This window comes from Dermochelys coriacea, chromosome 1, assembly GCF_009764565.3.
Source record: "Dermochelys coriacea isolate rDerCor1 chromosome 1, rDerCor1.pri.v4, whole genome shotgun sequence".
Taxonomy (NCBI): Eukaryota; Metazoa; Chordata; order Testudines; family Dermochelyidae; genus Dermochelys; species Dermochelys coriacea.
In genome coordinates, this window is record NC_050068.2 from 200,260,927 (window position 1) to 200,282,849 (window position 21,923).

The 21,923-nt window shown below is 42.4% G+C and overlaps 2 protein-coding genes across 8 annotated transcripts in view; one reads left to right on the forward strand and one right to left on the reverse strand.

Annotated features, from left to right (window-relative positions):
- Positions 1-1,209, reverse strand: part of ATG3 (autophagy related 3) — a 30,830-nt gene extending 29,621 nt beyond the window's left edge. Inside the window, exon 1 of one of the 3 annotated variants that reach the window (XR_006280248.1) lies at positions 915-1,145. Coding sequence is in view for 2 of the 3 variants with exons in the window: in XM_038386950.2 (XP_038242878.1) it covers positions 915-986 (72 nt within the window). In the remaining variant the exon portion in view is untranslated. Of the gene's footprint in view, positions 1-914 lie in introns of all 3 variants that reach the window. The other 2 variants (XM_038386950.2, XM_038386952.2) reach the window with 2 other exon arrangements.
- Positions 1,210-1,263: 54 nt separating this feature from the next.
- SLC35A5 (solute carrier family 35 member A5) lies at positions 1,264-19,992 on the forward strand. 5 transcript variants are annotated; one of them, XM_038386946.2, is made up of 7 exons: positions 1,267-1,406; positions 4,283-4,435; positions 6,447-6,545; positions 10,961-11,094; positions 14,828-14,895; positions 15,671-16,463; positions 17,446-19,992. In XM_038386946.2, the coding sequence occupies exons 2-7, from the start codon at positions 4,306-4,308 to the stop codon at positions 17,512-17,514; spliced, it is 1,293 nt and encodes a 430-aa protein (XP_038242874.1). In that variant the 5' UTR covers positions 1,267-1,406; positions 4,283-4,305; the 3' UTR covers positions 17,515-19,992. The 5 variants fall into 5 exon arrangements, with proteins under 5 accessions (XP_043367693.1, XP_038242874.1, XP_038242871.1 ...); XM_038386943.2 differs by lacking the exon at positions 1,267-1,406 and adding an exon at positions 1,541-1,900; XM_043511750.1 differs by lacking the exon at positions 1,267-1,406 and adding an exon at positions 1,646-1,841.
- The last annotated feature ends 1,931 nt before the right edge of the window (positions 19,993-21,923 follow it).

Sequence of the window (21,923 nt, forward strand, 5' to 3'; positions counted from 1 at the left end):
TTGGCAAGTATTGGGCTAGGTCTCACACAGCAACTGGATAGCCAGGGCAGGCACAGACCAGCTGCAGTGGTTTAGCTACTGTGTAGACATAGCCTTATTTCAAGGCCTTGCCTACACACAGAAACCGTACTGCTTGAACTACACTGGTATAATAAGAGTGGTACAATCATCCCACCCCCCCTCCCGAAGCGTGGACTCTGTTATACCCAGGTGCTTATATCAGCATTTTTTTTTCTACAAAGGAAGGAGAATAAGCTAGTAGTACAAGGCACCTAAGGTGACCAGATAGTAAGTGTGAAAAAACAGGACAATTTTTCGGGAGGAGACGAGGAAGGTGTAGTTGTGTATTAGACAAAGCCCCAATATCAGGATAATACCGGGACATCTGGTCACCCTAAGGGCACCTTTCCTCCCATGAAATTGCACCTAGATTAGGACAACCCCTAGCGGAAACATCTCGGGACAGAAGTCACGCCCTTAACCAACCCGGCCACCCCGGCACCAGAACTGCCATCGCCCAGCCCGGTGAGTCAGTACCCGAGGGCAAATCACTCCCCTGCCCGCCACACCGCTGAAGGCTCCCTGCCCACCTGCTGCCTAGCTCTAGGGGCAAGCCGGGCGGCTCCCAGGGTCCCGCGCTGCCGCCGCCACCGTCTCCCTGCCTGGAGCGCAGCGGGCTCCCTCCCCCGGGCTGTGACAGCCCCGGCGCCCCGCGGGCGGGAAGGCGGCGCGGGCAGAGGCTTCCCAGCGGACGGAGCAGGCTGGGGGCCGCTTCGCGGCTCTCGCTGGGACAAGACACTAGCGGGCTGCGCCGCCGCGAGAAGCGCCCGGGGAGTGAGGGTGGAGGGGGCCGAGGGGAGGAGGCAGCCCCGGGCCCCCCCGCTCGGGGCGCGGCGGCGCCACCGGGACGGTACCTTGAGCACGGGCGTGAGGTACTCGGCCACCTCCAGCGCCTTCCCCTTCACCGTGTTGATGACGTTCTGCATCCTGCCGGCGCGCGCGGGGGTCCCTAACGCCCACAGCCCCGCTCGCGCCTCAAGCCGTCAGCTGCCCCCGACGGCCAGCCGAAGTCACATGACCAGTTCCCCCCCACGCACGTGACACAGAAACCCGGCGACGGAAAGGGCTTTGCTCGCAGCTTTATGCTTGCGCGGCAGATTGCCGGCTACAGCCCAGAACGCGCATGCGCACGTGGGGAGACCGTGTCCCTGCGCGCACGCGTAGAAAGGCGGGCCGGATAAGGAAGAGGAGAAAGGACGTGCGCAGTACGCTGCATGAGGGAGGAATCACATGACTGTCGGGGAGGGGGTGGTTCCCCACGTGACTAAGCGACAAGGGACAGGCCGCTAACTGTCGCCGCGCGTGCGTGCGATGTTGGGCGAGGGAGCTGCTGCTGCTGCCGCCTGGTGAGCCCAGGGAGGGGCGGGGTCTGGGAGCTGTGGGGGCGCGTGTCGCTCGCTGCCCCCGCGCCGAGGGGCCCGCGATGCGGCGTCGATCGTGGTGGCGGGGCCGGCGCGGGAGCCCTGGGGAGCGGCGCTGGCGCGGCGTGTGCGCGAGCGAGCGCGCGCCCCGCCGCAGCTCAGAGCAACGGGCTCCCCGGGCCCGGGTCTCGCGCGGGAAGCGCCCCTGGCGGCGGTCGGCGTTGGCCCCATGTCAGGGCCTCCGGCTTTCTAGGTCAAGCACCGGGCCGGGCATCTGCTCGTGCCACGTCTGTATAGCCACGTTCCGGCCACCTGCCGCCTCTCCCGTGCCGACGCCTGATCCGGGCCGTTTGCCGGCTTGGCTCTTAGTGAAACAAAGTTTGGGGCTTCCCCCTGCTCTGTGTCTTAGCAGCTGCACCCATAAGAAACAGGAGAGGGTTTCTGTTTTGCATTCTTGTTTCCTAATTCCGGTGCTTCAGGTAACTCAATGATAGTAAAAATAAGTCTTGATCGTGTTAATATATGTTGTTAGTGAGACTGAGAGGTTCGTGTAGGGGTTTGGACTACTCTAGTTGGTCTCTGTGGAAATGAATGAGATCTTGTTTCAGCACATGAGACTCAGCAAATTGTTTTTTTAAATGTGACACGTCATAAAAGAACAGGGAGATACCAAAATATGCCATTTGTTTAATAAAAAGAAAAGGAGTACCGGTGGCACCTTAGAGACTAACAAATTTATTAGAGCATAAGCTTTCGTGAGCTACAGCTCACTTCATCGGATGCATTTGGTGGAAAAAACAGAGGAGAGATTTATATACACACACACACACAGAGAACATGAAACAATGGGTTTATCATACACACTGTAAGGAGAGTGATCACTTAAGATAAGCCATCACTAGCAGCAGGGGGGGGAAAGGAGGAAAACCTTTCATGGTGACAAGCAAGGTAGGCTAATTCCAGCAGTTAACAAGAATATCAGAGGAACAGTGGGGGGTGGGGTGGGAGGGAGAAATACCATGGGGAAATAGTTTTACTTTGTGTAATGACTCATCCATTCCCAGTCTCTATTCAAGCCTAAGTTAATTGTATCCAGTTTGCAAATTAATTCCAATTCAGCAGTCTCTCGTTGGAGTCTGTTTTTGAAGCTTTTTTGTTGAAGTATATCTGAAGTATAGCCACTCTTAGGTCTGTGATCGAGTGACCAGAGAGATTGAAGTGTTCTCCAACTGGTTTTTGAATGTTACAATTCTTGACGTCTGATTTGTGTCCATTCATTCTTTTACGTAGAGACTGTCCAGTTTGGCCAATGTACATGGCAGAGGGGCATTGCTGGCACATGATGGCATATATCACATTGGTAGATGCGCAGGTGAAGGAGCCTCTGATAGTGTGGCTGATGTGATTAGGCCCTATGATGGTATCCCCTGAATAGATATGTGGACAGAGTTGGCAACGGGCTTTGTTGCAAGGATAGGTTCCTGGGTTAGTGGTTCTGTTGTGTGGTGTGTGGTTGCTGGTGAGTATTTGCTTCAGATTGGGGGGCTGTCTGTAAGCAAGGACTGGTCTGTCTCCCAAGATCTGTGAGAGCGATGGCTCGTCCTTCAGGATAGGTTGTAGATCCTTGATGATGCGTTGGAGAGGTTTTAGTTGGGGGCTGAAGGTGATGGCTAGTGGCGTTCTGTTGTTTTCTTTGTTGGGCCTGTCCTGTAGTAGGTGACTTCTGGGTACTCTTCTGGCTCTGTCAATCTGTTTCTTCACTTCAGCAGGTGGGTATTGTAGTTGTAGGAATGCATGATAGAGATCTTGTAGGTGTTTGTCTCTGTCTGAGGGGTTGGAGCAAATGCGGTTATATCGTAGCGCTTGGCTGTAGACAATGGATCGAGTGGTATGATCTGGATGAAAGCTAGAGGCATGTAGGTAGGAATAGCGGTCAGTAGGTTTCCGATATAGGGTGGTGGTTATGTGACCATCGCTTATTAGCACCGTAGTGTCCAGGAAGTGGATCTCTTGTGTGGACTGGTCCAGGCTGAGGTTGATGGTGGGATGGAAATTGTTGAAATCATGGTGGAATGCCTCAAGAGCTTCTTTTCCATGGGTCCAGATGATGAAGATGTCATCAATGTAGCGCAAGTAGAGTAGGGGCATTAGGGGACGAGAGCTGAGGAAGCGTTGTTCTAAGTCAGCCATAAAAATGTTGGCATACTGTGGGGCCATGCGGGTACCCATCGCAGTGCCGCTGATTTGAAGGTATACATTGTCACCAAATGTGAAATAGTTACGGGTCAGGACAAAGTCACAAAGTTCAGCCACCAGGTTAGCCGTGACAGCCTTGTCACCATGAAAGGCTTTCCTCCTTTCCCCCCCCCCGCTGCTGGTGATGGCTTATCTTAAGTGATCACTCTCCTTACAGTATGTATGATAAACCCATTGTTTCATGTTCTCTGTGTGTGTGTATATAAATCTCTCCTCTGTTTTTTCCACCAAATGCATCCGATGAAGTGAGCTGTAGCTCATGAAAGCTTATGCTCTAATAAATTTGTTAGTCTCTAAGGTGCCACCGGTACTCCTTTTCTTTTTGCGAATACAGACTAACACGGCTGCTACTCTGAAACATTTGTTTAATAGTTATTCAGCATTGTACAAACACATCCCTCTCCCAGCATTGCTTTTTTGGGTCTTTCCCTGGAGCATTCAGTGCATGTTGTGTATCTTTTGCTGCTGTTCAGCGATTTTCCAAAGTAGCAATAGACTGAAACTATGGAAGGGCTCCAGAATGCAATAAAACCATGTGTGCTTAGATATCGCTTATCAATGTTTGAAAATACATGTACAAGGTATTTTCATTTTGTTGTCCAAAGGGCATTGACGTCCAGACAGCAGAATGGAGACCAAATGGTGCAGCTCATCTCTATGGTGCTCAAAGTCAGCCTTGTACACCTTCCTGCTAGGAGGAGCATTTGTTACCTTGGGCTCAAGTCGTATTCTCCTGATGAAGTATTCCGCCAACGAAGGTAAGGTCAGATATTTAATATATAATGTATTACGTGCAGAAATTAGAGTTTTCTACTTGGGGTAAAACAATGTTGATGCTGAGATTAAACCACTCTATTGCAAATATATTTACAATAGATATTGTAGGTTTGGTGTCCCATTCAAGCCATATGTTTATCCTTGCCTTTTGTTTGGTTTGAAGGTTTGTTAGGAGCATAAATGTTTTAGTACAGATTCTGTTTCTGGGGGAGCAGTGTGGTCTAGTGCAGTGTTTCTCAAATGTGGCCGCACGCGTCCACCGGGGGCTTTTCTTGAGGCCACAGCCTCCTGGGCCGTGATGGGGGGGCAGGGTGGGCGCAAAACAGCACCCCCTCCCCAGGGACTACCAGAAGAGGTTGGGCCCTGCCTCCCTCCGGAGAGACATAAGCTGGAGGAATAGGCAGCCAGTGAGTTCCTCACCTTCCCCGGGGCAGTGGGAATGGGCTTCAGCCCTCAGGTGGCAGGCTCCAATCAGGGGGCTTCGGGCTCTGTCACCTGGGCCTGGGGCTTCGGGCTCCATTCCCTGGGTGCATGGTGATGGGCTCTGGCCTCAAGCTCATCGCCCTATGGCCTCTGCCCCTCACTGCCTCTCCCAGTGCCCCATCACCCCTGGCCCCTGCTGCCTCTGTACCTGCCTCCTCATCCAAGGCTTAAGTTGTCCCTGGGCTTGCCAGGGCTGAGTAAGTCTGTTGTGAAAAGTGATATTTGTGTGTTTGTTAATATCACTTTTCACAGCACACACAGTAGCTAACAAGTCTTTAATTTTTTTTTTTTAAAAAAAGGGCAACTAAAAAAAAGCAACAGAAACAATAAGAAAAATGACAAGAACGTTCACAACACCTTATTTGTGTTCTATTCTGTTTAGGACCAATAAAGAATAGAGACAGCTGTACACTATTTTTATTATTGAGTCTGTAAAAAGAAAACACCCTACATAGATTGCAATGATTTGGACATGTACCTGTGCATATTTATTTGTTTTTCTAAAGTTAATTAAGTATTTTAGGAAAAATTGTCAGAGCAGCCACCAGCAAGTTGGTGGCCACACTCTGAGGCCACCAAAAAAATTGTTATGAAAACCTCTTGATAATGGATAGAGCACTGGACTCGGGAGACCTAGATTCTATTCCTCATTCTGCAACTGACCTGCTGGGTAACCTTGGGCAAGTCTGTGCCTCTGTTTCCCCATCTGTAAAATGGGGGTATGGCAACTCTTTCATTTAAAGCTTTTTCAGATCTACTGATGACAAAAGTGATATAAGAGCTAGATGATGATGATGATGATGATGTTGTGCATTGGAATCTGTCAGCAAAGAGAGTTTTTTCTATGCTGAAAACCTTCTGTTTAGCCCTGATGTGCCTGATATTGGAAGGTGCTGTGCCCTCAACTCCCACAGAAGTCAGTCTTTCAGGATCAGACCTTTTGTTACTATATAGTATTATGGCTGCCAACTTTAGTAAAAACTGACAAAGAGTATGTGTGAAACAGATTTTAAATACTTACAATAATTCTGGCTAACAATGAAAGGGTCTAATCCTTGAAGAAGGGTTAGCCAACTTAGCAACCTCAAACTTGTAAAATTGTCAGTTTTGTTTTGTTTTGTGTGAGCAAAGCTCAAATTTACTTAAATTGGGAAAGTATGATTTTTCATCTTTCAGTAGCAATGGCTGAACCAATTGTACTCAACTTTTCCTGAAGAATTCAAATTTTGTGAGTTTGAGACCAAGCATGGAAAACTTCAGCCTGGAAAGTGAAATGTTCAAGAAGTTGTGTGCCATTGAAAATATGGAGTATTTATAATTAAGGTCATGAACATAATCTTAACTTACAAAGTGTGCGTTGTTTATGGGCCCTGGTCAAAACTTTTTAATTGATGCGTTTAAGCGGTTCTCATGGAATTGTTGTGCTCTTTCTGTCACTCTAAATGCGATTGGAAAAGTTGGAGAAATATGACTGTTTATTTGCTATAATAATTTTGCTGAATTTCACAGATAATAAATACGATTACCTTCCGGCAACTGTGAATGTGTGCTCTGAACTAGTTAAATTGGTGCTATGTATGACAATGGCACTCTGGATAACAACAAAAGGTAAGTTCATAAGGTTTAAAATCTGTTAGGAAATGTTCACCTTAATTTTGACATTCCTCTGCTCTTGTATGATGGATTCAAATGTACAGTAATTGTACTATACACGTGGTGTATCATGGTATAGCCTATTTGCAATGGTAACGGGGAGCCTATTTGCAGTGGTAACAGGGACAGTATCTTCACTGAGAGTTAACTTGAGTTACACTCTGTACTCGACTAACTCTCTTGAGTTCGTGTAGCTTGAGTGACGGAGGTTACACTATGAAATAGTACAGAGCAATTATATAAGCAGCACAGAATGATTGTGTTAGCATCTGACAAACTCAAGCTGTGGCGTTGGTCTACATATGGAATTTATATTGGCATAGACCCCACTGTAGACTCAGCCATGTTGACGGTGCTTCCATCAGTGTAGCTGACATTATTCGTGGAGGTGGTATTCGTACGCTAACAGAAAAACCCCTTCTGTTGACCTAGACTGTGTCTGCACTATGGGACTGTGCTGGTATACTTATGCTGGTATAGTCTCTGTAGTGTTGACATACCCATAGCCTGTACACCCTGACAGGCAGCCAACTCAAGTTAAAAGCACTATCATGCTGTAGTGAAGGGTTTTTGTGTATGGATAGGACTGGAGCTAGAGGCAACACTCAAGGTATAACTTGAGTTAACTCTGAAGTGAAGACAAGCCCTGGGTCTGTGATCTCTTCAGATTTTGTCAGCTAAGCCAGGGTCAGGCTTGGTTACCGAAAGCTGTAAAAAGTGCTGATGGTGACTGTTATGGCTCTCGGGATATCCAGGACTAGTCGTCTTATTACCCTCTGCCTTCAGCGTGAGGGAGTCTTGCCTGTGCCTAGCTGGGCATCAGCTCCCTAATGCCAGCCTGTCAGCCACTGAAGCACTCTCCTCTGAGCTGTGCCAGCACTGTCTTTACCTTTCAGATTAACAGTAGGTGCACCCTGGTCCCTGAGTCCCTTTGAGAGTTCCCGTGTGATATCCAGTTCCTGACACTAGCTATTTTCAGAAATCCCAGATCCTTTGCCCCCAAAAGCACAGTGTTCTGCAGTTTGCCAGTTTTACCTTAAATCCTTTCCCCTATATAGTGTACAGCACTTACAAGCACTTTAAAAGAAAATTTATTTAAGAAAGAATAGATGTTCCACTGGAAATGAGAGAGTGGTGGAAACAAATGGTTAAAATACAAAGCAAAATCCTAAAGGGTGAACCTGGATCTAAGTTAATTAATAATTACCTTTCCTATCTAAAAAAGTAGGTTTCCCCCCTGCCCCTCCAAAATAAAAAAAAAATTTAGTAGTACAGGCAGTGGCAGATCTGGCTGGCTTCACAGACCAGGGTCTAATTTTTCATATACTCCTGAACACTCCTCCACCTCAATATGTTTCCTCCTCAGTAGAAGTATATAGAGTATTTCTCCATGCTCTGTGTTATACTGAAACAATCTTTTGTCTCTGTTCATAGGCAGGGTAATTCTCTGGTAATTGTTGTAGTGTTTCTTTTTTACCTCCAAGTGGTTTTGATAGTTTGCAGTTACCTCTGATGGTTTTCCATTGAAAATCTTGAGAGGGACCAAGGCTAGACAATTGAACCTTCATCACTGGCTAACCAGGACAGGGGGTGACATTTCCTTCCTGTCTGAATGAGCCATCACAGAGACACATTATCCCCTGGTGACTTATTCTGCTCCAAGTCCATAAAGCATACTTTCAGTATAACTAAATTGTTCCTTAAATATTGCCCATACATGCATATTGCAATGGTTATGAATCTTGAAAAGTTACAAGCTTTCCATAGATACCTTGTATATTACTATTTATGGTTAATTACCCTGCAAAACATGTTTGCTATAGTGAGTTGGTCAGGTCTGAGGTAAGTTGTTTGCAAAGAACAGGGGATCCTTTGCCAAGGAGCCTCTGTCTCTCAGTGATTCAGTAGGCTATACTCTTCCTTCTGAGTCGGTGCTGATTCAGTGTCCCAGCAGAATGCATGGTGTTTGGAGTACTTCTTTTCTTTTTCTTTTCTTTTTTCTTCAGATGAGACATCAGTTTCTGATCACTTTTGTGGTCATTAAAGATTTTTTGGTGATCTGCCTGAATTTCATTTTAGGTAACTATATTCTGTCAAGCAAAATTCTCCCTGTAGTTTGTTAGATACAATATTCTTCAACCTTAGAAGGAAGGGAGTGGTCCTGTGGTTCAAGCGTAGAATTGGAAATGAGAATTTCTTGTTCTACTCCTTGGCTCCATCACTGTATTCTTTGAACAAATCCCTTAACTACTCTGTTCTCCAGTTTTTCCAGTGTAAGTTTTGTAAGGCTTGTTTAGTGTTTATAAAGCCCTTGGAGAGACTCGTAGGAAAGGCACAAGAGAATAGTAAATTATTGTTGATTGCAGTTCCTTCTTTTCCACTCAACCTCTCTGTAGCTTCTTCATAAAGTGAAAAAGATCAGTGGTCAAACTTACCGTTTCATAAAGCAGTATAGTAGAAGACTGATATTTTTGTACAGGAGAGAATGATAGCCTTTTGGGACTTCTACCGTTTTGTAATAGAGACTGAAAAGGAACTTGAGTGAAATACTGATTTCCACAAATGTTAATGAAAAAGCCAGGTTCAGGCAGATCATAAATTCAGTGCACAGCCCGTGTTTAAAAAGCAAACTAAACTGAATATTTTTTTTTCACAAGTAACTGTAGCACCCAACAAGCTATTGTATGAAAAGGGTAGATAAAACTGGCGTGTCTTCCAAAATGGGTTGATTTCCTAACTGTAGTAGATTGATCTTTTTCCTCATAATCCACTATATATATACATTGTTTATATATATATATATATATAACAATCAGTACGTTTGAACCAGAAGCCACTGTGACATGTCTGCTGCATGCATTTACTTGAAGGCTGACACATGAAAGAGTTGAGCTATCAGCCTGGACAGTGTAGTTGGTATGTCACTAACAGTCAGTGTCATCTGAGTAGAATTTCCAGCTTCCCTGTCATGGAAGATGAGGATGACACATGCCAGTGCGTGTGTGTCCTTTTTCACGTGCTCTGTAAATAAATGCTGTTTTTTTAAAGTTCACATTTAAAGAAGTGAAGCCTTTATAGGCAAATGTCCACACTGATGATGATCTAGAGATGGAAAGACATATTAGGTCATCCAATCCATATCTCTGCCAGTGAAGGTTTTCTACCTACTGCATGTTTGATGCTGCTGTTTTCCTCCTTCAGTATATTTCCTGGACAGATCACCTGTCATTCCAAAGTGCTTTACAAGCTTTTACTAAGCAATTTAATTCTTTGATTTGGGAATAAAGTGTAGTCAGATTGCAGGGAAAAAATGACACAGACCTGCATTCAAATGACTAATGATTGAGAATGCTTAAGGGTACATTTATCTTCCAGGCTTTCTCCCCTCAAATCTGATATAGTTTGAGGGGAAGCTGAAACTAGTCAACTCATTCCCACCTAAATTTCCTCCATTCACCTTCCCCTTTTGAGCCTTTAAACACATCTCTTTTTCTCCTCTTCCTCTCATCCCCACACTCACGGCTATTCATTTTTAAAGTTACACTATGTTTAAATTACACATTCCCTGAACATTTAAGCACATGTAATTTTTTTTTTTTAATTTGTATTATCATATCACGTAGGTACCCCCGTCATGGACCAGGATCCCAGCATGCTAGGTGCTATACAAACCCAGAACAAAAAGGTGATCCCTGCCATAAAGAGCTTACAATCCCTGTGTAATCTTGCATCTTCTCCCCTTCCTCACTCTCTGTTTTGTCTTGTCTTTTTATGTCATAGATTGTAAGCTCTCTGGGAACAGGGACTGTCTTTTTGTCTGTAAAATGCTACTGTACTTTGGTGGTATATATGCATGTCTCTTACATCTTGGTTATTGTTTCAAATCTAGGCTTGCTCAGTAGTCAGCAAAAGTCATTTCTATCTGACTGTCATTCTTTAGGCATCAATAATGATGGGCAGTCTCATCCTAGTTCCTAATCAGTATTGTGCAAAAGGACCACCAGCCTTCTTGATGGTCTCTGCTGAGGCAGAAGACCAAATGACTGTGGAGACTGAACTCCTCTCCTTCGAGGTTGTTGCTTTAGGTGCTCGGTTAAGGCAGATTGACAAGAGAGTATGGGGAAGCTAGTACTGTCTCTGCTTGTGTTGTGTATCTCCTGTGGATTAATGGAAGACTAAGGTCTCCAGGGCTGTCATTCTGACACCATTCATCAAACGTTATATTTGCTTTAAAACAAAAAAAAGCAATTGCTGTCCTGTAAGGTGGGGATTAAAACACACTTCCATTAACAGGGGAAATCTTTCACACAGATTTCCATCATTCTAATCAAGTTCATTTTACTGACTGATTTCTTTCCCTTTTCTTTTAGAGGGACGTTCATATAGTGACTTTGGATGCACCTCCTGGAGGGAGTTTTGTAACTACATGAAGTGGTCAATTCCGGCCTTCCTGTACTTTTTGGATAACCTGATTGTTTTCTATGTATTGTCCAACCTCCAACCAGTAAGTATACACAGACCAAATAAAATAGCATTGAAATGATGCAAGTCTCTCTCTTGTTGGAGGTTTGCTAGTTGGGGTTTCATGGTCCTGCAGTTGATCTGTCTAAGGCTGCCCTGTACACAAGGACCATTTCTATTACGCCCTTCCATCCATCTGCCCATCGGATCCTGTTCTGTAGCTTCCAGTTGAGAGAGAATCTTTCTGCATTATGTACTTCCTTCCTGATTTAGAGGTAGTGTTGAATGGCTTCAAAGTGATGCAAGACTTGGTCCTTCCTCCTCCTTTCTTGAGCTCAGCATATCTGTTGGCTTTGAAGGTGGGTTTCTGGGTCCTGTCCCCCCATATGGCTCCTACCATTAATGTCTTTATATGAATGACTTCATTCAGTCACTTCTGTATTTTGCTTTCTTCCATTCTGCACCGATACCATTATGATCAAACCCCAAAAGGAGGAAGGGGAGGTGGAAAGAGTTTGGATGCTGATTTTTTGCATTTAATTACCTCCAGTACCTGAGCTAATATCCAGTGTGACAGACATTTGCTGCTTTTATTCATAGGACCTGGAATCAATCTACAAATGATCCGAAAAATTTGGATTTTCATTTTAAGACTGGTATTATTATTTTGTTGTTGTTCAAGTTTTATTAGTGTTGACTAGAAAATAACAGGGAATTCTCAATATATTTTTCATGACACTAGAGAAGCTATAGTTAAACTCAATCTAAACCTTTATTTTCACTCTCAGGCTGTCTCAAAAAATTGTCCTTTAAGGCTCAAATTTTTGGCCTGGACAGCATATAGTCAACAGGACTGTTGCTTTTACCTTGTTTGCAAACATCTGGTTTTAGGGGAAAAAAGTTCTGGGTGACTTAAAATAACATATGGACTGTTTTTTTTAGCTTTTGAAAGGTGAGCACAGGTATAATGCTCTGAATAATTACAGGATCTGATGTTTGAAAGGTTACATCCACAGGCAGTCATTTTCTTAAATAAGCAACTTGGCTTTTGGTTGAGGGGATCTTTTGTAAAGATCACATGGAAAGCTTTTACACACATTAATAATTTGTATCTCTTCCGTTAGTGTGAATGCTGTTCAAAACCTTCCATTTCCTTTTTATAACTCTTTGTCTTTAACTTTCGATCTGGTATATTTCATAGAGGTTTATTAAAATTGTAGTGCTGTAATGGTAAAACAAGAATGATTAATACCATTTCAGATATTTAAGTGCATCCTGGGCTGAATACATTTTGGAAGGCATGGTAAGCTGCAGTTGAAGGGACAGTAGCTAGTTGCATGAAAGAAGATGCTTGTAAGCCTTGTCTCATGTGATTTTAAAAACTAGGTAGGTATGGGTCTAATTAGTACTTGCATGAGTGACTGCCTGAAATACTGAGGATTCTATGCTTGGAGCAGTGGCTGTTCTTAATTATTTAATGTGGCTCCTAAATAAGATTTTATTTTATGTGATGTTACCTCATGTGTTGCATAGTGGTCTCTGGTAGATTTGGCTCTGATTTCTGCCTTGTTATCTTGTTCCTTGGGGCATTCGTAAATAAATATTGGAAAACAGGATCAGGTAGATATTGCACCATAGGCTGTTAGAGACAGGACATAATACAAATTTTGGTTTTGTACTTTGATTGATGACCACAAAGCAAAAACAAAATGTAAATGGAGCACGTGTTTCAATTGTGTATCTGTCCCTGTATCTGCTAGTCCATCTCTTGAAGAACCTCCTCTGTCAGTTCTGGATTCACCTATTTAGTCAAATATGTTTCTTACTCTTAAAAGCAGAACTGAGGAAATTTTATGCTTAATGATCTAGTAACAGTTTTTAAAAAGGAGACTTTAATTTCACAAGTCAGGAAAATCAGAGGAAACCTTATTTCTGACCTCTTGGGTATATTCATTGCACTTTGTATCTTTGATCAAATGAGAACCCAATACTGGAAAATGTGACCTGCTACTTGGCAAATAATACATTGGATTATAATGGAAAGGAACTGCCCTTTTTATTGGTTAATGCAAGACAACATTAATTCAAAGTTAGGGTTGTGAATTTAAAGACATAAGTCATGAAGGTCAGAATATATGCACAACATGGATATTATGTATATAAATATTTGATTAAAATCTATTATGTAATAAAGAGATCTTCCTTCGTAAAGGTCTATTGCAGGGGGAGACTCAAGGTAAATGAAACCCAGATTTCTGTGTTTTATCACTCTTTATTAAACAGGCTGTGACATAAGGAGAGGCATTTGACAGAAAAGTATTTTTTAAAAATTCTTTTTAATCTCTGTTCCTGTTCTGGTTTCATTAGAGTTGCACCAGAAAAATATTTTTTCTGGAATGAGATACTACAAGTCTCTCATGGCCACTTGCTCCTCTGGTGCCAATGATGTACTATAAATTATGCAGTCTCGGATATCTTCAGTTATTCCCATAACCTGGTTGTTGAGGGCAATAATTCAGTTTTGAATTTCGCGTGGCAGTTCATGTTTAAAGACTAGGGTCATGGCTTGCCAGACATATTAATGGAAACCCACTACTTCCTAGCTGAGTCAGCCTGGAATGACTTAGAGAACATAGTTAAGATTATAGCACATCCCTGTGGGAATCTAATTGAGAATATTCTGACTCTTAAGACTTTTTTTAAAGTGTGGTTCCGCTCTGAAAAATGCCATTGTTTATGAAGTATCCAAATCAAATTTGTTCTGATTTCCTAAATAAAACAGTGTTGTTATTTTAATTAATACTGCTGAAAGCTTGCCCTGGGTACTTTCCTTCCATGCATTATCACAAATAATGAAGATTTTGCAGACCAGATTCTTCCTTCAGTTATACCTGTGCAGACCTGTTGTCTTCAAATTATGCTCTGTTACATCTGTGCAACAGCATTAGGCTATGTCTGCACTACGCAACTTTTAACAACCCTAAACTTTTGTCTTTCGGGGGAAGTGTTTTTTTAACACTTCTGAAAGACAAAAGTTTTGCTGTTCAGTTGCCAGTTTGACAAAGCCTTAGTCTTGTAATTGGTACCTAGTTGACAATTCTGTTGATGAGTGAGCCAGAATAGACTCCGGGAGCTGTATTGGTTATGCATGGCTAGCCAGAGTAAAAAAATAACAAGCGCTCCACATTCTCTCCCCTTCCCCCCAGTAAAATCAGTAGATCTGACTCTGATACTCAAAGACAATAGGATTAGGAAGGAGCCATTTTTACACAATCACTTTCCAGAGTAGAACTGTGATTTAAACGTTTGTTTTCATGCGCACTGTTGATGTTTGAGCTTTCTTACAATCTCAAAGTACAAACAGCAAAAAAAATCTGAACGCACACCACAATTTAAGTGACTGAATATTCTATGTATTAAAAATCTAACTCATGGCTGTAAGAGAAATTTATTTGCCCAAAGTGCTTGATCCAGCGCTCACTGAAGTCGGTGGAAGTTTTTCCATCTCTGTTTAGCCCAGGGTGAAAACTGCCCCATTGCAGAAAAAGCTAGCAAAGGTTCTGTGCACCACTTAAGCCATTAATGTGGAACTGGCAAGTCATTTAGGATCTTGTGTGGTTCCGCCTTGCAAGATCGAATTTCGCCCTGAATGAAAGGTCAGTCCCAATATGATCACTTTTTACTCTGGGGTCTTCTGACAGATGAACACTGTGAGTTGATTTTTCTTGGTCAGATTCTGTCTGGATTGTAATTTTTTCCCTATCCTCTTTTTCTAGGCCATGGCTGTATTGTTCTCAAATTTTATCATTATAACAACAGCGCTCCTATTCAGGATAGTGCTAAAGTAAGTAGCTATGAAAGCAAATAAAACATTGGGGAAGTTATGCTGGATTCTTTCTCTCCACATGAAAGCTATAGTAATTTTTAAAAAAAAGAAAAGGAGTACTTGTGGCACCTTAGAGACTAACAAATTTATTAGAGCATAAGCTTTCGTGAGCTACAGCTCACTTCATCGGATGCATCCGATGAAGTGAGCTGTAGCTCACGAAAGCTTATGCTCAAATAAATTTGTTAGTCTCTAAGGTGCCACAAGTACTCCTTTTCTTTTTGCGAATACAGACTAACACGGCTGCTACTCTGAAACCAGTAATTTTTAATGCTCTGTATTTTCTGTAGTCTTTGGCTTACAAGCGAGAATAATGGCTTAGTGGTTTAAGTGTTATGGTAGGTATGAAATACTTAACTTAATTGGAACCACAAGTTTAAATTTCAGCAAATTTGTCTGTCCTTCATTCTCCTGTAATAGATAGAATCGTTATTGTATTATAATTGTGTCTCCACTGTGAATCATGTAGAAACTCCCTTGGCTCCTCATAGGCAGTTGGGGGAGGCACTTGAGCACACTGCCTCTTTGGTGTCTGAGATGAAGCTCTAGGGAAATCCTCACCTCATTGAAGTTAATGGGAATTTTATCTGCTCAATGGAGCTGAGATTTTACCCTCTCTCTCTGGGTTTGCCTATGGTGTGGAGGTTTCTCCGTGCCATGTGTCATTTGTTTTCAAGATGCTGAACTCCTGTCCCTGTACTCTAAAGGTTTGGGGTTTTTTGTCTCCACACAGACGGCAGCTCTCCTGGGTGCAATGGGCATCTCTACTGATTTTGTTCCTATCCATCATAGCCCTGACTGCAGGGACCGGAAGCAATCAGCACAGCTTGGTCACACACGGATTTCATCATGACATGTTTTTCAGCTCATCTAATCACTGCCTTCAGTACACCAGGCCAGAGGAAGAGTGCTCGGGAGGAGACAACTGTACGGTAACCGGGTTCTTTTCCAGCTTCAGGTGGAATGTCACTGCTACCACTGCAGGAGCACTGAAACCTCTCCGCCTCGGCTTGGGCCATCTGCTGATAATAGTGCAGTGTTTCATCTCTGCTTTGGCCAACATCTATAATGAAAAGATCCTGAAGGAAGGGGACCAGCTCAATGAAAGTATCTTCGTGCAGAATAGCAAGCTGTACGTCTTCGGGGTGCTGTTCAATGGGCTGGTGCTGGGCTTGCGCTCTGAGAACCATTGGCAGATAGAGTACTGTGGCTTCTTTCATGGTCACAATGTGTTCTCTGTAGCTCTCATTTTTGTCACTGCCTTCCTGGGGCTGTCTGTGGCCTTCATCCTGAAGTTCCGAGACAACATGTTCCACGTCCTGACTGCGCAGATCACCACTGTGATCATCACCATTGTGTCCATTGTCATCTTTGACTTTAAGCCTTCTCTGGACTTCTTCTTGGAAGCACCTGTGGTGCTTCTGTCCATATTTATCTACAATGCCAGCAAACATCAAGGCCTGGAATATGCCACTCAGCAGGAGAGGAACAAACTCCTTGGTGAGATCTGGGAGCGATCCAGCGGGGTAAGGCTTTGAAATGCTCATGTCTCTGGTTGACTCCCTCTCTCTCAGACTTTTTACCCAGTTGGCCGTTCATAGTTCACTACACTTATGGGTGGACTCATAATTCAACCAAATTGTCACTTTCATTTAAATGACACAAGATCAGTCTCAGTCTTGTAAATATATCTTTGTTTTAGCTCTATATTTCTATGTGTAGCTTCCTCTTGTTTCCTGAGGTCTGGCTGAAGCTTTACCTCTCTGCTCGGAACTCAGATGATCCTTCAGCCATCTTGGCTTGATTTAACATTTTCTTTTAACATTTGCAAACAAATACCCCATCAAACCCAAATATCCCAGCATTATACTGGGGAACTGATTATAAACAAGGAAAATTGCCTAGTCTATTTTCACAGCCTAGGTTCAGCTAAATGCAGAAAGTAAACATACAGCGTAAATGGGAGGAAAATAAATTAGATATTTAAAAAAAAATCAGCTTTAACAGTCTAAGATGTTTTAAGAAATTCAGGTAAGTTTGTTTTTTGTTTTTTGTTTTTTTTAAAGAAACGCAAGTAAGGATATTTTTAATGTAAGAATTTTCAACATGGTAGTTGCCCCTTCCTCATGAATCAGTTCCTCCAGCCTCCTGCTATAATTTCTGTTCTTCTATGAACAAAGATCCAGATGCTTAGAATCTAGGAAAATCTTTGTGGGGAAGGGGCTTGCTCCTAGACTTCACATTCAGGTGAACTGAGAAATAAGTCTGCAGTGTTTATAATATAATTATGGTCTGTGAGCAGCAGAGGGCATTGTCTATATTTAGTCCTGGGAAACTTCATTTATCCCAGAAAGAGGAGTTTCCTTGGAATTCTGCACAGTGCTATTCCAGAGTGATATTTAACAGCAAATAACACATGTAGTCACATTCGTAAAATCAATCACAACAAGAAGAAAATTTGCTAATGCTGTTAATATCTTCTTCCCCTCCATTTTTCGGCTCCTGTAGGATGGAGAGGAACTTGAGAGACTGACGAAAGCAAACAGTGACATTGATACAGATGAAGATGCCTTCTAGCATGAGCTTGTGCAACTGAGTGCTGGGTATTCTCCAAGAGAACAGTGTTGGTATCATTTTAAAATATGGGATAGTCTCTTTTTTCTGAGTGCAACAGTTAAAACTGTTTGGATGGCTTTGTGATTCCAGAGGATTTGTATTGTGTTTTTAAGTTGTGCAAATAAAACACAGCTCCAAGATCAGAATAGGGTATGTCCAGGTTTGGGGCTGGGATGTCAGATGAGAAAAAAAAATGAGTAAAGCCCATTGGATTTCAGAAGTTGACAAGGAAAACTAGAGAATTATCAGTTTGAGCCTTATATATTAAGGATCTTTTTCTCTTCTCATACTAGTGTAAATCAGCAGTTAATTCCAGTGCAGTCAATGATAAACTGATAATAAAAGTAATATTAGAGGAAGGTTTTGTCCTAGCTTAATGATCTGGGTCATATGGGTGCTGTATTACGTATAGTAATCCAGAACACTTGATGTCCTCAATTGTACATGTTTGTCTACCATACGCTAGGGTTGTATGGGGATAATAATATTTCTCACTGGTGAAGGGCCTGATCCTGTAAACCTCAAATCGATGATCCTGACTCAGTAGAGAATAGTCCCATTGAATGGGCCCCTAACATTTGTAAAGTGCTTTAAAGATATGAAGTGTTATATAAGTGCTAGGTATTCTTATTTCCAGGGATACATGTTCATTGGTATATGCACCCTTCTGCAGTTTGATTGAGGGATGATTCCACAGCTGTTGAATGAATTTCCTCATTTCTGCAGTGATTTGCTGGTGCTGCTGCTCCTGTGTGTCCTGTGGAACATTACACCCAGTTATAAATACGTTCTGTTTTTTGGCAACGTGATTAGTGTTGCACAGTGGCAGAGAAGCTTTCCTGATATTCAGAAATACAAGCTTTTAAATAAGCAGAGGATTCATATACTTTCCTTTGGTGAAGTAATTTCATTCGTACTCTACCTGGAATTGCAGTTTGCCCATCACAAGACACCAGGGATTTTCATTCCAGTTCACTATAAAAGTAAGTTTCAGAGTAGCAGCCATGTTAGTCTGTATCCGCAAAAAGAAAAGGAGTACTTGTGGCACCTTAGAGATTAACAAATTTATTTAAGCATAAGCTTTCATGAGCTACAGCTCACTGCATCGGATGCATCCCATGAAGTGAGCTGTAGCTCACGAAAGGTTATGCTCAGATAAATTTGTTAGTCTCTAAGGTGCCACAAGTATTCCTTTTCTTTTTACTATAAAAGTAGTTACAGTGAATTTGGACATAAAGTAAGTGCATTTCACCATATCTGTAAATATAGAGTTTTAAATTTAAAAAGATAAACTTGGCCCCAAATTTAGAATTTTTGTAAAAACAAGCTTTAAAAAATCAAAACCCTAAGAAATATTTCCATAGTCTTTAAAAAAAAAAAAAAAAAATCAGATGAATAGGTTCTGTTTAGACCAACATTTTTCTGCATTGTTTGCAGCCCACATGCTATAAAACTGCGCTAGTGTGTGGGATGGTCTAGATAATACTTAGTCATGCCTCAGTGTAGGGGCTGGACCAGGTGATCTATTGAAGTTCCGTACATTTCAATGATTCTATGACCCTGAGAGTGAAATTGACTAGAAACCGTAGGGTAATCGAAAGCCTACTATCATTGTCCAAGCTGAGAGAAATGGTGAAAAGTCTGTTCAGTTTGGAAAATGTTTTATTCCATGCAGCATGATCTGGCAGACTCAGCAACTCCTGAGTCTAATCCCTTTTCTTCCACTTCCTCAGCTAGTCACCTTGCCTCAGCCATTTCAGCTTCCTCCCTGAGTTTCCCCATTTGTAATAGAGATAATACTGTTACCTACCTCATAGATGTGTTCTGAGGATTAATTATCGAATGTTTGTGCAGCCCTTTGAACAGTAAAAAACTATACAGACGCTTCAATGTGTTTCAGTAATCTAAGCTATTACTAAGAAGATAAGAACACTTGTGTTTTGTTTTTTAAATATAAGGCTAGATTCACTCCTATGTTTCAGCTGCTTTTTGACACTGGCCATAAAAAGCACCTGTAAACCCAGCTTAATCAGAGAGCCCCTTTGAATTTGGCTCACCATTTTTAACCTGACAGTATCCTTTCAAACATACCATTTGCGTTAGGGATGTGTTCCCTATTACAGGTGCAGCTCTTGAATGTGAATAAAGAATATGTGGCTTGACCATGGTCCAGATTCTGACTTTACCCCAGTTTTATGCCTATGTAACTATTGGCTTCAGTGGAGTTTCTCCTTATGTATGCTGGTGTAACTGAGAGCAGAATAAGGCTTGTTGATTTCAGCAACTCACGATTATATTGCATTTTGTGTGAGACTGCTGTTTTCATATGTACTGGTGCCTATGGTATATGACTGCTTTGTAAATAGGTGTTGTTTTATATGTAATTTATTATGTCTAATTTGTAAAACAAGCCTGAATAAACTAAAGTTCATTATGAAATGATTGCATCACAAGTTCTTTCTGGTTTGAGGTGTATTCATGCTTTCATAGAGAGGGCAGCAAACTAGAGTTACAATATGCCTTTTCTCTCTGTTGCCACTAGAGCTATTAAATAAAAACAGAAACACAGTGTATTCTCAATGACCCTAGAACATTTGACAGCTGCAGCATGAGAAAGGGTGCAGTACATAATGACATTTGGTTGTTTCTGTAAGGTAAACGATTTAAGTATAATCTCTTAGCTATGTAGGGTTTCCCTACACTGGTAGCATGTTATACCCATTCTGCACTGGTATATATGATTATGCAAGATGCTGGGTAAAGTGAGTTGAAATGTTGCTGAAAGAACATCTGGGGATGGGAAATGGGGTCCATATAGTTCAGATAAACTTGAAAGATGAGGAAAAATTTTTAGAAGACGTAGAGTCAAATTAGTAGGAAAAAGAAGCTATAATTTTTTCCCTTCTAGGAAGTATCTTTCATAGTGGAAACATCCACTGTATAATGCCTCACAAAACTACTTCTTAAAGGGTTATTTAATGATCTGTGCTCCATCGTTAAGCTATGCCAGAGTGTGCAGCAGTAGCTCTTTGCAGAACATGATATTAAAACACTATGTGATTTAATTATTAACCAATCAGGATGCTTTTATTATGTTATTGATCAATTATGTTATCAACTTGCACTAAGTTATTAATTTAGCTACTGTAAGAATAAAAGTATTTCCCTTGTTTAAATATGAATAATATTACAGTAAATGAAACAATGAAGTGACACTACTGTGGCTCTTTTGGGTTATGTTGGTGGCTAATTTGGCTCCTGAACCACTGAGGTCTGAGCATCACTGATTTATACTATTCTTGGGTGTTGAAGGAACTTAGTTTTCACAAAGACTAAACTCTGGGCCAAATTTGAGTTGACAATATCCTATAAATACACACCCCTTCTCTTTTCTGAAGTGAGACTGACAGCCCATCCACCTCAACTTTGCTTAACACACTCCAAACTCTTGATGAGACAGGCAAAGCCGCCACAATTCACAGCTGCAGCTGAGCCTAGTACACAAACACACCTGGGGCCCCCAGCCCCAAACTACTTCACAATTTCAAAACAGGTGCCCAGATGCACCTCTCCATTTTCACACTAGAAATTCAGAGTGACGCAAACAGGCTTTACAGGAAAACCGCAGCTTTCAGCGCAGGCAGCCAGCTCTGGGTTCCCACGTGTGCTGCTGCAGAGTTTCTCAGTGGGCTGAAGGAAATCCTGCCTTTGAACTTGTGCTCCAAAATTCATGAGACAATGTGTTCTATAGTTTATTAATGTACATTCTCTGCCACACTTGATCAGCTCATTGGTCCATCAAGTGTAATATCCAACCTCCAGTTGTGCCAATACCTGTCAAGTTGTACTTGGTGTTTGCCCTCCAACTGCTGCAGCGGTCTGCTCCTGAATTGCATGTCTAATTCACCTCAGTGGTAAAATGCTTGATTTTAAACAGCTAAAGCTGGGAGCAATAAAGGGTTAGGACCCCGTTGTGGTGCTTTATTCCAGCCTATGCTATTTAAAGAGCAGTTGCAGATTGGTAGATGGGATACAGTAATGAAGAGCCTTGAAAGTGAGACAAAGGCACTTGAGAGGCCTGCACATCTAATATCAAGTCAAAGGTGGTTTACTTGGACTCATTGATTCTATTGTCTATCCAGGTTCTTTTATGTCACCATAGCACCATCCCATACATGAGCCATTTTAGGTAAGTCCATCTATTTAAACTCTTTGTATGCAAACCAAGAAAGTGCTTGGAGGGATCTGAGGGTGTGAGAGATGGTGTGGGCTAGGCCCTGAGGCCCCTGCTGGAGGCTTTGTGGCCCTGGCACACCCCTCTCCTCTAAAGGGCAGTGTAGAGAGGTCCTCCAAGCTGCCTAGAGTGGCTG